The sequence below is a fragment of the Triplophysa rosa genome, linkage group LG4, assembly GCF_024868665.1.
Source record: "Triplophysa rosa linkage group LG4, Trosa_1v2, whole genome shotgun sequence".
In the NCBI taxonomy this organism is placed as follows: Eukaryota; Metazoa; Chordata; class Actinopteri; order Cypriniformes; family Nemacheilidae; genus Triplophysa; species Triplophysa rosa.
In genome coordinates this window covers 2,454,241-2,471,467 of record NC_079893.1, presented here as the reverse complement: position 1 = coordinate 2,471,467, position 17,227 = coordinate 2,454,241, and the positions used below count along the sequence as shown (strand labels likewise).

At 40.3% G+C, this 17,227-nt stretch overlaps 1 protein-coding gene across 8 annotated transcripts in view; it reads left to right on the top strand.

The window, feature by feature from the left end:
- Window positions 1-387: 387 nt before the first annotated feature.
- The window catches only part of mbnl2 (muscleblind-like splicing regulator 2), a 45,962-nt gene continuing 29,122 nt past the window's right edge, over window positions 388-17,227 (top strand). For 4 of the 8 annotated variants that reach the window (XM_057330774.1, XM_057330772.1, XM_057330775.1 and 1 more), the window contains exons 1-2: window positions 388-633; window positions 12,987-13,722. In XM_057330774.1, the coding sequence (XP_057186757.1) occupies window positions 13,549-13,722 (174 nt within the window). In that variant the 5' untranslated portion in view covers window positions 388-633; window positions 12,987-13,548. The remainder of the gene's footprint in view (window positions 634-12,986; window positions 13,723-17,227) is intronic. The other 4 variants (XM_057330779.1, XM_057330776.1, XM_057330780.1 and 1 more) reach the window with 1 other exon arrangement.

Sequence of the window (17,227 nt, the reverse complement as noted above, 5' to 3'; positions counted from 1 at the left end):
GTGTTGCTGATTGAGGCACGAGTAACTCCGATAAGCAGCAGGGCCTTTAGTATGTTGATTTAACAGCACTGTAGCCCACATCCATTGTAGCCTCAGGAGATTCACTGTTGTTTCCACGGCAACAAGCAGACCCTTGCCCTTCCCAGGGCTCCTGACATTCATTCGGACCGTACCACCTCACACTGTAAATAGGAGGGTAAAGAAAGACCGTCACGGCGACACCCTCGACAAGATCACAAACTACCTGTACTAACGACAGCGTTTTAAAGTGGTAAACACACAAACATGCTTTAAAAGACACGAGAGAACGAATTAAACGTATATTCCAGTAAAAAAACAAGCTCCCCCCCGGCCCTGTCACATGACTTGGTCCCTCCTCCCACGAGCTGTCAGAGAGCAGCTTGTTGCACGAGCAGCTTCTTGGTAAACTAAACTTGAGTTGGGTGTAAAATCTAAACCAGTCTCCCGACAAAACGCGTTTCGCGTGGACCGACGAGAATGTGCACTTCGGTGAAGACACAAGCCTTAACTCCAATGACCTAACGAGTCGTGCACGGCGGCTTTTCATCGAGAATTCGCGCTGGCTGCGTGATTTGTGGTGAAGAAACGGCAGCGGCGGGTCACGGTAAACAGGTAAGCGGCAGGTATACCAGCGATTAAACATCGTTAACTAGAAAAACTCGCTGACGAAACGTTATTTGACAGAGCGTTGCGTCGACGCAAGCTTTAAATGCCTGTGTCATTGCACGCAGAGAGCGCGTTATCTATGGCTTCGTCGCCCAGTGATGCCGACACGGCTGTAGTAAACCACCGAGAAAGGCACGAGCGCGAGAAGTCCAGGTCCGGGTCTGCGCGCGATACCAGCGAGCCAGACAGACACATAAATCACCGTTAACGTGAAATACGAGGCTGCATTCGTTTAAATGACTAAAATAAGCTTGTTGGTTAGGTTTAACTTGATACCGTTTGCCGCGTCATGGCTTCGTGAGGAGAATTAAACAGAATTTATTGCGTCAGTTTACAAATCACGCGTCGATCCCCGCGTGCTTCGGTCTCGACGATTTCTGTCGGATAACGACGTCAGTAAGTTTATATCGTCACGTAATGTATTCAAATTGAGCAAATTTTCGTTTCAAAAATAGTGGAAAGCTCGTGCCTCAGCCTCTTTTTAACGTTTAAATTGATAGTGACGGCCTTTTCCGCTCGTCATCGCTATTTCAGGGGAATTTAACGGAATAAATCACGTCAGTTTATGAGTGAAATAGTAACGTATTCATGTCTGTAAAGTCATGTGTTGGGGTGGTGTCTAAATTGAAATCAGAAAGAGGGAACTTTTATTTACAGAAAAAATGACAACTGTAATGTGACACATGTCGAGGTAGTTTTGTTTTTAAAAAGCGACTTTACCTCGCGTCGCCACGAGGGGTATTTTAAGGCATAAATCACGTCAGTTCATGCGTCGCCTCCGTAAACCGATGTCTTCTTAATACGGAAACATATACATTCAAATCGGTGCCACTGGATTCCGGGTGTCACGAAACACAAATCCCGCGCCACACCCTGTGCTCGCGCTGAGCGCGTGAGAGCAATAACAAGGCACTGTTGTCATCACATAACGCAAGCAACACAGGACGCGATACAGCTGAAACGCTTCCTTATACCCGCGCGTTGGGTCTTTATGTAGACGAGATGTGACCCGTTTCAAAAGTGTCTTGTTGTGATAGGAATTCATTGATGGGAATAATCGTGTATGTAGGCCTACATATACCCCAGTCTACCCAAAACATACTACTGCACAAACATAATACATTCAGACGTAGCATATCTGTCCAATAATATGTAGTTGTCATGTTTCACGTTTCTTTTGAGCTGTTTGGTTTGTGGTGTCTGAGTCAGATGAAGGATGAGCTACCCGAGACACTGCTGAGATATAAGATGGAAAAGGATGTATGCTAAGATGCTTTTCTAAATCCCAGTAAGCATAATGCAGGTATGACCTGAATAGGAATCTTAATTCTATCATCTCATTTTTATTTGCACGTCTTGCATCTTTCATCTTGTGATTTAAGTGTCAGTCAGAATGTCTGATGAGGGACATTGTGTAGCTGTCGTTTCCATTAATGTGCGTAGCAGACACTTGAATCCTTTTTATGCAGAAGTGAAACACTGTAAAACTGGTGTTAATTGTAAACTTTACACTGTGTGCATTGGAGGAAATAATAGTTTGACTACAGATCCACACGGATATCTTAATTGAGTCACTTTTTGACAAAGCAGTTTTCAGGCTAAATTGCATCATCTCGATAGATCCGTATGCTGCTAAGAATCGATCTTGGTTCGAAACCGGAAACCCGTTGTTTTTTGCATTTCTTTACAACAAGACAAAATGACACATTTGATGAAGTAATAATCATTAACCAGTGCTCCACAAGAGCGTACGATCGATATTTGTAGCAAAAAAGCTGTATTACTCAGACCAAATAAAGAAGGAAAAGAACTTGGAATCAAATGGTAGACTTGACGTCTCATCTGTAAGTGATTAGATGTCATGTTCTCAACACAGTTGGCCGGTTGTTTTATATCAGAAATGATGTCATAGGTGAAATGATTTACCAGTGACAGTAAGTGATGCCAAACCTTAATCTGTTAACGGTTTTCATAGCGAACACATTTACAACAAATGCACGTTTTGTTTTGATTCTCGACACACACAATCTCAGTAAGTGTTTTATAAGGTGTATAATTTGTATGAATTCGTTACGATTGGATATTTTGGTACGATTGGATATTTTGGTATGTTCTGCTTTAACTCCATTTATATGATCCACTTTTTTCAAATTTATTCATAAAATACGTACAAATTCCTGTGAGAGATGCGTAAAATGCACGTGCAGTAACGTTTAATGTGTTTTTGAATTATGCTAGCATGCAAAGCGTTTGGTGACGGTGTATTTGGGTTAAATCAGACATTTCCCCACAGGAGTGAAAGTGTTGAGATTAATCAGAAAGAGTTGACAGTCGGGTTATCGGGGTTAGTCTGCAGCCGCATTAGCGAGTGCGCGTCTCGCTCCATTGGTGTTTAAGCCATGCATTGTTTTAACGTGTTGGCTTTTGTAAAAAGCACTCGGACTGTCACATAATTGCAGTGTGGCTGCAGGAACGAGAGCCCCTAAAAGCTGAAGGCTACAGCTGTTCTATTGATTTGGATAGAAGCGGCTCTGACTCATCACTTCTGCCCCACTGCATCATCCCTCACGTGATGCCCAGAGACTTCCTGTCACGAAGATAGGGGAGGAGACGTGTCCTCATCGCCCTGCGGTAACCATGCTCATTGTCATAGCGATGGGTTGCCAGGGGATGCAGAGACCTTGGAGGGAGGCAGGGATGCTGAGGTTTGATGTAGATGCGCATGAGAATTCAGAATTCAATGTGACTAATATACAAACACTGCCTTGAGGGCAAATTTATTGTAATTTAAAGCTATAATAATGTGATGTTTCTACAGTAGTTGTTTACAGAGTTATTCGTTTAATATGATAATTTAATGTCAATAATAAAAAACAACAAGAAACTGCATTTCATCTGGAGATGTTTTTTTAAATCAATTAGTCAGACGTCAATGCTTCACTAATCTGGCACCGTAATGTAATATCTTCAATTATATATAGTTATTATATAGTTTCATATATTCTATACATTAATAATGATAATGTATTGTATTAATTATAAAGACCAGTTAATATGAATATAAATATTAATGTCTTGTGTAATTAATTCAGTTTTTTATTGAATGACAGTCCTAATAAATCATTTTCAGTGACAGGTTTAGCATCGATTAATCTCAGATGCTGTATATGCTTTCTCAGATTCTCTGTTGCTATGGTGTAAAATCGGGGAAATACCTTTTTAAGACAGCATTTGTGAGCGTGAGGAGGCTGTCGTCTGAAGCTCTGAGGTCAGCCTGTCAGTTCAGGAAACTCGGCCAACAACAGAGCCTCAGAGAGGGAATGCGGAACGCTATTGGCTAGAGGACGGATGGGCGGCCCCTAGCCGGAGGCAGTCTGGCAGGAAGGGGTTGGTTACAGGATGGAGGGGGGTGTGGGAATGGCTGGAAATGTTTCAGTCGGATAGTTCGGCAGCGAGACGTGCTGGTGCTTTCCCGTCTCGACATGGGCCTTCAGCTCACGAGCGCACGCGGGGAATGACAGATTTACCAGGAGAGACTGAAACCGTCCTCACACCCGCTACCTGCACGATTAACTTGAGAAGAGATTGAAACGTGAAGGAGGCTCCGTTATTGTAAGGTGGGAGGAGTGGAGAGTCTCGCTCTTCAATTTTTGTTTAACTGTCGGTTTTGCTGCAATATGCTGCACGCATGCCGGGGTGTGTGTGTGGGGGGGGGTCTGAGAGGAAGTGTGGAGTTGTCAGTAAGTTGTCTTATTCCTGTCTTTGTCCCATGTGCATTCTATATCACATGCCTTTCCAGTTTCCTTTTTTTCCAAGTTTGTTAATGTAGTTTGGATTATATTGATGCTTTTCCATCTTTACGGTCGGCCACAAACCAAACGCACATTTGTGAGAGTTTTTTCGCAGCATTTTTTGTGAGATAAAGTTTTGTTTTCTTTGGCAGCCGTTTCTCATCGCTGTGGAAGTTTTTGTGTGCTATGAATAGAAATGGTCCAGTCTTGGCAAGAGGTTTTTATTTCAACGTGACGAAGTGTGATAGCTTTCCTATTCACGTTTGTTGAGATCTTACACACGTCCAGTGCAGATTTCAGAGTTCAGGAGCTGTGCCGTGGCAGGAAAAGGCCGCATTTGTGTGGAACAGTTGGCAAATGTGTTAAGAGGAAGAAGGTGTTTTTTTTTAGAGGCTGACTGACTCTGCCCTTCCCGTTAGAAAAAAAAGCTATGAAAACAGCCACCGACTCTATATTTGCATTGAGAGGAGCAGCAGCCTTCTAAATCGATCAGAAACACGTCGAGACAAACGTGGAAAGGTAATTAGCCTTCACCTTTTAACGCTTAACAGCTGTGAGACGTTTTTCGAGAACAAATTACCCTTTATTATCAGACCAGTTAAGAGAGGCAGGCGTATTGCGCACTTGAAAAGAGAAACCTGACTTTGTGCCAACATTTTTCTAACGTGCTGTCAAACACTTGTGTTATGTCAAATTAATGTTTTCCGTAGACCGAGAGAATATCTAAACATAAGATCTGCATTATAGCCTTTCGGGGTGGTTTCCTGGACAGGAATTAGACTAGTCCTAGACTAAAATAAACTGAAGAGAGCTGTCCAAACTGAAAACAACTTGCACTGACATAACGTAAAATTCATCCGTGCCTTTGTGCTGTTTTAAAGTAATGCTTTTTGGTAAGGCATGTTTGTTAAAACGACTTAAATTGTCTAATTAAACTAAGGCCTAGTCCTGTCTTAAACTAATCCCTGTCCGGGAAACCGCCCCCTTTTATGTATTTAAAACTAATTTAGGGTATCGTCACATGCGAGCGCTTCTTGAGTGAAACCTGTATCAGTCGTGAAATAGCTTCTACAAAAACACCGCATATGTCTTTCTGTCGCTAAGTAGATCATATCAGTGCCTAAATGATGTTGTTAATGAAATTGTACATAAGTTTCACACAGCCTGAGGATATGAGCGCAGTACCAGCCCGGCACGCCTGTCGTCCACCAGCTATAAATAAACCAGAGACGATGATCTGCGCGATAAAAGCGGCTTCGGTGTTATGAAGATAATAACTTATGTCACTGAGATTCAGTTTTAAGACTATTATCTCATGACTTCTGCTGACCACGTCAAATAAAGTCTGCTGAGAGCCGCATGTGCTGCTATAGCATCAGATTTGTTCTTCTTCATATACTCTATATGACATTGATCTTGAGTTAGTTTTGGTATACAGTATATATATAATGAATTGTGTACACTTGTGTGAAATAACGGTCTGCTGTCTGCTTACTGACGTTTCCTAATAATTTCCTGATGATTTACTTTTCTTCTTGTCACATGCAAAATGAAGCCACCGGTTCAAAAAAAGAAAGCAAGAATTTTCATTTAACAAAATCAATAAAATCCAGCTCTCAACCTCAAAAACAAATGTTAAAATGGTTAGTTCCAGTCCTTGATTCTGATTGGTCGACAGCTGTGCTCTATTAGCAATAAAACACAGCTTTGACCGCTTCACCTAACCATTCTGTATGTTACCAAAGTCAGCTTATGGAGTTTGTGCCATGCGGCGGCCATGTTTGCAACACCTCTGGGCAGTTATTTACGTTATAGCAAGTCAGCAGTCCGATCTCCTTGAATGGTGGAAGGCAGCCTTAACCCATCTCGCTGGCAAAAATCACAATTAAATAGCATATTTCCAAATCAATGATTCAACTTTGGTTTGCTAAAAGCTTAAATTGAGCTAAAAATCACCTTTTTCTAAGTCAGAGCTCTGCCCCTGAGAATCGTCAGTCTTTATCGATTGACGATTGGATCTTTAATCTTTTTACTGTAAGGCGTGACTTTCTTCGCTAGGGCGGCCATATTGAGCGTCGCATTCCTCTCCATTCATTGTAATGACTGTGGTGCATCTTGTTATGTTCTCTTTGGTATTACCACGCACCCTTACCAACGTAAGCAAAACATTCTGTTGCTGGTTACAGTCGATCAGGGACTATTTTTCCCAGCTGAAGGAAGGCTTTAAGTGATTTTACTTCATGAAATTTGACATTGATACATATTTTTTGGCTTTAATGTTTGTATTGTGTGGTAACTATATTATGAAAGCAATAAGTTGTCAAGGCTAGTGCTGTATTACAAGGCTCCGTGTCGTACTAACAACACCCTTCAGTTGTGATTTATTCACAATAAACCACTAGCCTCTCGTACCTTATTGCTTGCTTGTGAGTCAGTATATGTAACACATTCTCACTCCAGACTCGTCACATATTTACGCTCGGTCAGCGCCCCTCGGCATCACTTTTTAACACGCAGGCTACTCCTTTGGCATCATTTTTAGACGTGAAATTGTATATCATTTGCAATGATGATGTTTCGGGGTTTGATTTTAGTTTAACGGACAGTATAATTGCATTTAAATGACGCTATTCAGGCAGTTTAAGCAAGTAATGAAACAGTTTATTTATCGTAATATAAAACGCAAGATATAAGCAGTCACAATGTTGTTCAAAAATACAGATATTCCATGGGTACCAACGCGAAACGATCGATTTGTACGAGGAACAGATGCGAAAGCGATCACGTCCACCGTAAATCTCAGATCTGGTGAGCCAAACAACAGACGTTCAAAAATTGCCTCCAGAAGAAGAGTTATGTCAGCTTCGATACCATTGGCTCTCCCGTGTCTCGTTGGCTTTGAACGTGAAACGGTATTGGCTCCCGCGATCGACTGCATCTAGCTAATGTTCCGGTTTATTTTTGAATGAACTGTGTGCATTCACAGACAATGCATCTTCATATAAAGTTATCGTACGGCTTCGGTGAAAAAAGGTGTGTGACATGAGTTGTTTGTAATACTTTAACATTGATTTTGGTCAGTTTGTGCAATAAATATCTGTCGACTGTACTTTCATTTGCGTGTTGTGTTTTGCATGTTTGAGAAGCGGTAAGGTGGTGTTAGGTGCTACAAAATTTTAAGACCACAAATAATTATGAAATGCTAAGAATTGCACGTGTCTCGGTGTGGAGCATTTAGCAAACAGCAATGCAGTTCCCCGCTCATCGAAAAACGATGCCAAAGGGGTACCCTGCACATTAAAAAGTGATGCCAAGGGGCGCTGATCGAGCGTCAATATGTGACGAGTCGGGAGTGAGAACGGGTTGGTATATGAGACAACTCATTAGATTCTGTGGAGTCCGGAAGTTACGTGAAAATGTCTAACCTCTAATGAAGACATGGGTGATGTGATGTAATGGCAGGTGGATTACGTAAAGTCTGGTGTGAGGCTGGATTACTTCACATTCATCTTCAGGACCTGATGGATGGTTTCAGTTTAGAAAGCTCAAGTGCATGTTTTGTTTTCATTCAGAGTGTGTACAGATGAAGTTATGTTGTGTATTTGTTGTTTTGGATGTTCAGATCTGTTGGTTAGCTTGCAGTTTTAACGAAGGGCTCGATGATCTGCTCAAGAGGATCTCACTCATTCAATCTGTACATGGATCAGTCCTTCTGCACTCTTTGTATTAGCGGCTAAGCTACTTTCAGCACCCAGTGCTCGACGTTAATTCGACATTTAACTTTCTTAAATTCTATTTCTCTACATTAATGTAACATATTCCTGAGTTAAACAAAATGTTGAAAGGGTGTGATTTTAACCACTGGGAATTGATTGGATTGTGAACAGTTGTTCTTGTATTGTTCCAAAATTTGAACAAGTTTTGACAAACATTTATTTCTTGCAAACAATGTTTCACTACATGTATTACAAAAGTGAGTACTGTCGGGTGAGTTTTGATGTCATGCATGTAAAGTCTGGGTCTCAGTCAGATTTATTTTTATTTTTTAATAGATCTGTGGAATGTGTTGTCCTATAAAAAAAGCCTGGAAGCGCTATTCATTGTGAGAGAGGCGGAGCTCACAGACACCGCTAATCTCTGCAGGTCATAACAAGGATAACACCGACACCTTCCTACCTGAACACCACCTGTCTGCCCTCAACTACGCTCATACCTGCATCATTACAACTGTCTGTCTGTCAAAACTCTATAATCACTCACTGCTACAAACGTTTAGGCATGACCTGAAGTCTAGAATTTCAACACGGTTCAAACGTGCCATTCACAAACTCGTACACATTTCTGCCTCTTAGTTTATTGAAGATGCACATTTTTTGATTTCATAAAAAATTGAGCAAGTATGTTAAAAGTAAGTGTCTCTTTATCACGATTCACCTTGCTAATAATTATAATTTATAAGTTGAGCTGTTGGGTACGATATGGTAAATGTCAGTTTGACGTCATAAGAGTACGTAAAAGAACCTGCAATTTTATGTTTGAAACCGAGAGACAAAATTAACGAATTTCAGTTTTTGGTGTAGTTAAATACTAAAAAGAGTCTTGTGGCAGCTATGAAATAAAAGAGAAGTTAAACGTGAGATAATGATCATGTCATGTAGGGCTGTACGATTTGGCCTAAAATCGAAATCTCGATTAATTGAACATTTTCTCTCGATTACGATTATTGAACGATTATTTTGTTTTTGTTTATTTATTTGTTTTTCTTAGTTTTTTTACTGTAGTTCACTGACGTAGTTCACTGACATGGTTTGTACAGTAAATATATTTTTTCTAATTAAATTTCTTATCTCATATTATTTTAAAATAAGGAAATACGAACTATTTATGGTTATTTATTGAACATTTTGAACAATACACATCTTTGTGTTATTTTTTGGAAACGTTGCCTTTGATGCAGCTGAAGACAGGAGAACAAATGCAACACAAATCAGCAATTCATCTGTATGCACGTGCTCTGTGAAATGGGGTGTACTTTAGGACCCTGGAGACACGTCCTGCAGTCATAAGAGCTGTCGCATGAAAGGAACAGATGAATTTGAACTGAGTTTTTATAGTTGAACAGAGCTTAAAACTCAACGGTCTGCCTAAAGAAATATGAAGTAAACGTGTTTCAGTATATCTATATTTCCCTCAATATGCACATTTTTGGACTAAAAGTCCTGTGATCAATAAACATTAGCAAAAACGAGAGGAAGAATATTTCTCAACTGTACCTGTCTTCCATGCATATTACATAAACATGGAATATTTGATTTCAATCTGAATCTTAGACATTTTAAGCTTTCTTTAGACATACGTGTTATGTTTGTGTGATAAGTATTTGCAGAGTATTGGATCAGTTTAGTGATGCGTTTCAGAAATATGGGAGTGGAGACAGAGACGACTGATCATTAATTTTCTTTATTTTACGTTTTGATGTTATTGTGAGTGTACACACGTACAAAAAGACCACTTACAGTTTCAAAGTCTTACATGTGTGTACGTCCAGAAATAATGCAGTATTTTAAGTCTCTTTTGCTTTTATAAGAAAAAAGTGAGGTAGCGGCACCCGTCGACATGGATGTTAAAAGGAAAGTAATCGAAATAACAATAGCAACGGGAAAATTACGTCGATTAGACGTCCTGAATGTCGGTTTCGGTTACTTTTCGATTAATCGCCCCGGCCCTAATGTCATGTTTTTCTTCTGTGTTGACCTGAGTTAACCCATCAGATGACATGAACACATTTGCATTCATTTGCCTTGAACTACTACAGCAGCTCCAACCAATAAAACACAGTTTGGTTTTCATGATTTTTTTTATGAGTACCGGACTTCTGTTCACATGGTTTCACATTGAACGGAGAGCTGATAGAAAGCGGCCTGTAAAACTCAAGACTTTGGTGTTCTATTATGTCAGTTTACAAGCTTTAAAGCACTTCTGTCTGACAGATTGTATTACTGAAAAATCATTTAACTGTCATTCACCTCATAAATTAGACCATCGTCTTTCTGACTTCTAAAAATACAAGAGGATTAATTGCACGAGGTCACGTCTGACATGATTTCTATCCCATTTTTTTATGGGTGACTCTCCGGGGGACAGCTATGAAATTAAATCTTTCCGTAGAGACTCGGTGAGCGACGAGTATGGCAGGCCATTTAATTTTATAATAGTGAAACTATAATAGACCAGCGGGCACATGTGACGGATGAGCGGCGATTGAAAACACTGGGCTTTTTCCTTTTCAAGTGTTCCTGCTCGCTTTCAGTCTGAGCGTGAGTGAAACCAGTCTCTCCTTTAAAGTTTTGCCAAAGTGAAAGCTTTACGAATGTGTTCTTCAAGAGCTGAAATAATGATTCTCACATTACAGTCACACCATAAAGCTTTATGTCATGAAGAAACTGCTATGTGACAGTTTAGACCTGGATCACTTGACTGGTTGTGGTTATCTTGGCTTATCTTTTGGTGTAATTCACTTAAAAATGAACATTCTTTCATTTCATCTCATGTCATGACAAACCTGTACACAAGTTTCTTCTTCAGAACACAAAAGAAAATATTTTGAAGAACAACACTGAACCCCATTGACTTCCATTGTATGAACACAAAACCACCGAGACGTTTCTCAAAATATCTTCTTTTGTGTTCCACTGAAGAAAGACTCGCACACAGATTTACATGTACAGTCGTTCTTTCTGCGTTATATACATAAGCTTGTGTGTCTGTTGAGCTACACCTGTGGCTTTCTTCTTAAAGGGTGTTCGATTTCTCTCATTACGGCTCAATTAGATCTTTTTGCGTCTGCACTCTTGTGGTTGCTAGGCATTATGGGAAATAGATGGAGGAAAAAGACCCTTAGCAACAGGAGTGGGAAGTGAAAGACGCACTCAAGTTCATTAGATTTCTCTGATGCTCGCTGTGTGTTAATGGTGAAAGACAAAAGAAGGATGCGGATGACCACTCGTCTAATAATGAAGTGAATCAATCATAGTGCCTGTGTCCAGAAGACATGGGACGTGTCTGTCATTACACAGCAATGAGAATCTGGAGGGGCCAGCTGCAGGTTTTTACAGCCCTGTTTCATCTGACTGCACCACCCCCACCTGTCCACCCGTCCCTCCGCTTACTCTTCCCTCCTTTAGTTTGCACAAGAAAATATTTCCAGATGTTGAGAGGAAAGAGCTTTATTCAGCAGCATGGTTCAGAAGTCATGACATAGGACGTGTGCTATTTCACTGTTGAGTCTAGCAGTACTACTGCATATCATCTTCATCATTTCACTTGTCTGTCTGCCTGTGTGGTTCTGTCTCTCTCTCTCTCTGTGTGTGTGTGTGTGTGTGTGTGTGTGTGTGTGTGTGTGTGTCTGTCTGTGTATGTCTTTCTGTCTGTGTGGTTCTCTTTGTCTGTTTGTTTGTGTGTGTGTGTCTGTCTGTCTGTCTGTCTGTCTGTCTGTGTGTGTGGTTCTGTCAATCTGTGTGGTTCTGTCTCTCAGTGTGTGTGTGTGTGTATGTCTGTCTGTCTGCGTGGTTTTGTCTGTGTGTGTGTGTGTGTGTGTGTGTGTGTCTGTCTGTGTATGTCTTTCTGTCTGTGTGGTTCTCTTTGTCTGTGTGTGTGTGTGTGTCTGTCTGTGTGGTTCTCTTTGTCTGTTTGTTTGTGTGTGTGTGTGTGTGTGTGTGTCTGTCTGTCTGTCTGTCTGTCTGTCTGTGTGTGTGGTTCTGTCTCTCAGTGTGTGTGTGTGTGTGTATGTCTGTCTGTCTGCGTGGTTTTGTCTGTGTGTGTGTGTGTGTGTGTCTGTGTGTCTGTCTGTCTGTGTGTTTTTGTCTGTCTGTCTGTGTGTGTGTGTGTGTGTGTGTGTGTGTGTGTGTGTGTGTCTGTCTGTGTGTCTTCCTGTCTGTGTGGTTCTCTTTGTCTGTGTGTGTGTGTCTGTCTGTCTGTCTGTGTATCTGGGGTTTAAGTTGAAGCGTGATGTTGGGTGGAGGTCTTGCGGCACACGTTGACTGAGGTCATCACGTCTGGAAAACGCATCTGTTTCTGTCTGTTACTGGGTGTTTGGTGGCTGGCAGGAATATCGACACTGCTGGTTTTCTGTTGGTTAAAGGATGGCATTACTCACCAGGTCTTTAAATTAATGTGTGGGGTGTGCTCTCCATCTGTGCCACTGTGTGTCTGCTTTTTCTCCCTCTCATGTTCTGTTCTTCTGTGTGGGATCTGACAGATAGTTTTCATGTGGAGACAGAATGACTTAACATTTTAAATGTCTGAATATAACAACAATACTTATATGGACAGGTTTTTTTCTGGAATAAGTCTCTTTGATTGTCTATGTATGACTGACAATACAAAGTCTTGTTTGAAATTGTTCTACTGTTTTATCACTTTTATCAACCAGTGTCGTCCACCTCTATTCGTGTTTATATCAGAATTCTTTCTATCCCTCATTAAACTTTGGCCTGTGCTCTTTTCTAGATCCCCGACAGAAGTGCCTTCTCTGACGATGTTCCTACTTGAAGCTGCTCACATCCCTTAAGCCAAGACTGTCCTCAATCGCTTCTGGCTCCACGTAGTGTCCACACGACTCCCAAGAGTGAAACATCACGTGGAACACATCTCATCTCCTCAGTCTTGCCAAAGCACAAGGAAACGGCACGCCACGTTCATTCACAGAGCGATATTACATTATTCCGAAGAGAGCCATTGCCTTCAAATAGAGTTATCCAGCATCAGCACACTCACTTAAGAGGAGACGGATGTCCTGGAGCATGTTCTTATTGTTATGTCCATGTTGTGCACCTGAGACTAAATGACTGACGAGTGACTCGTCAGAGATTGACAGCTTTACTGATAGCGGCCATCTCCCATGCTCCTGCCAGCGGGGCTCTGAATGTCACATCTCTGTTTAAAGAGCCCCATCAACAAACGGCAGCAAGCCACGTATAAAAACAGCGCACGTTCGTAGATTATTAGAGACAAATCAAAGCAATTCCTTTTACTGAAGCAGCCAAAGGTTCTGGTTCAACACAGCTTTGATATGGCGTTAAACATCGCTTCCATGAGAGACACAAAATGGCTGACGCTGGAGGTGTGCCGGCAGTTTCAGAGGGGGACGTGCTCGAGGAGCGACGAGGAATGCAAATTCGCGCACCCGCCCAAAAGCTGCCAGGTGGAGAATGGAAGGGTGATCGCATGCTTTGACTCGCTGAAGGTAAGCCACACCTAGCGTGATGATTGTTTCATATCAGCAATTCTTTCAAACTTTTGATGTATGTCCTTGTTTATGAACTGCCTCAAATCTGGCACGATGTACATTTAAGCTTCGAGTGCCATGTTGCTTTTATAAAACAACTGCAAGATAATAAAAGAAACAGGGGCCGGATTCACGAAACTGTTCTTAAGACAAAGTATAAGATTGTTCTTAAAATAAATTGTAGGAAGTTCGTAAGAATGTTCGTAAGTGCGATTCTCAAACATTTCTTAAACGTTCTCAAATATTTTCGTAAGAACATCTTTTTGTAAATTTTTGTCGTAATAATAAAACAATATGCTTTGTCAATGATTACACTCGCTTGCTTGTGTGGTAACTGTATATGTTTATCTATACAATAAACCTTGTGTGTAACAAGCACCTCGCATTCTTATATAGCCTATATATATTAGCATGTGTTGTGTTAAATGGCATTTACGATAAAATGTTAGCAAGCGTTAAAAGATTATACTTATTATAATTCCTTTTGTATGTTGCTATGGCATAATGTTTGTGATCCTCTTCGTTTCGAGTCACTTTGTCCCAGAATAATGTAAAAAGCACTCAGTTTTTAATCATGAAAGCTAAAGTAATGTAGCTAGACCTTATCATTATAATATCACGTCACATGTGAAACAACCAAATACATGTATTAAACATCTTACCTTAGTTTTGAGATTGAAAACAACCGTGAGGCTGTCGTAATTTTAAGATGATATTTACAACAGCTTTTGTTTAGAATTCTTTTGCGTTTTTTTCGGGAATACATAACGTTCCTAACTTTTTTCTTAAATTAGAATTTAGAAAAAATATGGCACTAAAGAAGAATTATCTTAAAACTGTTTTGTGAATCTGGCCCCAGATGTTTGAGGGGCAATTCGTAACTTTTGCCTCTCTGTCGCCATCTCTGTTTGAAATGAAAATGGCAGGGTACTTTACTTTGTGTTTCGACTGGACAGCTCAACTTCATTAAATCATTACTATGACTTGGGGTAAAGGAGCACTTTTTAACAGTGTTTGCAATATTTTAAAATAATTATTAATAACAGTAATCACAAAAAAAAAACATTTAACTTCCTCCAAACATAGACTTCAGTCGTCTAATTTTAAGGTGTTGCCAGAATAAATCAGAAAGTGTACGTTGTGAACGAGTGAATTAAACATCTCAGATCTGTGAAATTCTCATTGTTAAATGCTTGGCTGTATTACAAAGGCCCTGATATTAATTCAGCTCATGTGCAGTCACTGACTTTAAACATGGCTCATCCAATCAGATGTCAGTGTCAGGACATTCTGTTGTATTATGTGTTGTGGTCACATAATAAAGTCTAAAGTCAATAATAATTGTGTATATAAAGCGTGGCAGATCACTGGACTCAGTAATGGAGTGGGTGAACTAATGCGACGACAGATTTTTTTTACCAGATACTTTTTGTGTTGCTGGCAAATGAGTTGTGTTAGTGCAGCACTCTTAAATTAGAGTGCATGCGTCAGCTTGACCACACTGCATACTGCACACTTCAAATACAGCTGACCTATAGAGTGAAAGGCCAGAGAGGATCACACGTCTTTATATCTCTCCCTCTAATGTTACCATACCACGTCCATCATTTATATGTCTGCCTGTTTTTGGATGGATAAGAAACCTTGACCGTGTTCAAACCAAATCACACAGATAAGACTCATGCAGTAAACAACAATTAAAACTTGGCCATCCGCTATATTAGCCCAGACACAAGTCAATAATGCTGCAATCTGCAAACTTTGAGTTAAAAAAACAAAACAAAAGTAAACTGCAAATTTATGTTTCAAGCAGAGATGATGACAGAGAGACAAAAGTTACGCATTGCAGCTTTAAATACCGCAAATAAGCCTTTGTGACTGCACATCGGTTACATACTACATAAATACTAAATCATATTTTTATAGTGATAATTTGATGATGTATGTCATGATTTATTAAACATCGCTCTTTTATCCGTGTTATACCATGGTCTGTCTGAATACTGGCTTCTGATTGGCTGGAAGGTGCGCATTAAAGCCGTTTAATGCACAGGTAGTTCCAGTCAGTTTGATCACAGTTCGAATCACTTTATTCTTAAGCAATGAGGGAGTAAAAAATCGCGGTTATTGACCTTTCATTAAACGCTAAAATTAATTCAAATAAATGCAATCCTGTGGTTCTACTTTATCTGTGTCGCTTTAAAAGCGTACAAAGTGTTAGAACTAACGAGCCGTGACTGAGGAAAATAACCTTCATTTTCACCCGTCTGATCAAAAATTGTACTGTAAACATCAATAACAGCTTTAACTTGTTTTAAACTTGGCAAATTACCATGGTATAAGAGGGATAAACAACGGCTAGCCGTGCATTAAAGGATTTCCTCTTTGCGTCGGGTGGTTCTTCGCCTCCACGTCGTGCATTAAAATCGTTTAATGCACGGCTAGCCGTGGATTATCTCTTACTTATAAAAGCAGTAATCTTGAGGAGTTCATTACAGTTATTGTGTATAAATTACATTATGAGCCAGAGTAAAATAACACTATTACTTCTATCAAATCATCGTATATTTAAAGTGCGGTTGGTGATTGTTTCTCGAACCATCAGGGTCACGTGACATTTTTAAAACACAGATGGTCATAGAATTAGCCGCGTGTTTTAATGTGGAGTTGTGTCCTGAAACGCAGCGCCGGTGACATTGACAAATGTGCAGTTAAAGTGGAGCAGCTCACGTCTCGCATGGGAATAAAAGACTTGAGGTGATTCTCGCCTTCATGCAGCGCTATCTCTTGTGTTTATCTGACGGATTAGGAGAGGTCATTGTCAGAAGATTGTTACGAGAAGCACGCCACACATATCAATACACTGAACCTGTGAGTTCATCATGCTTCATCTCTGTCTGTCATGAAGTGTCAGTGTTTGTTTATCGCTGGCCTAAAGGTGATATGTGACCGTTTAACAGGATTTACAGTCTTGTTCTATTAGCATTTCAATAAAATCATATTTATATTTGACCTGGCTTGCTGAGGCTTTCAGAGTTCTTTCATTTATTTTGGCAACGTCAATCCCCCGTGCCACGAAACTATTTTTGTCATGAGGTTTTGTAATGTTTGTGTTGTGTTGTCAAAGGTAAACAGAATTACAGTCATTGGTGTAATGCAGGTGTTAGTCATGGTGTTTAATGGTTGGTTAAGAGAACATTGACCATCTGTCTGTTTCAGGTCTTCATCGGCTAACACATTTAACATCACTGCAGCTTAAAGTCTTTTTTTTTACTTATGCGCCATATTTTTATTACTCTACGCCATAGGTAACGCGCCGATTTTTGCTTATACTTCGCTTATAGAAGCGTCGTGGTGTCAGTGTCCACTAGGGTTGGGCGATGTCTAACAAATTTGCATCGGACGATGCCTACAGTGAAACATCGCACAGTCACTTTTGCAGCTTGAGTTGTTAAATACAGAA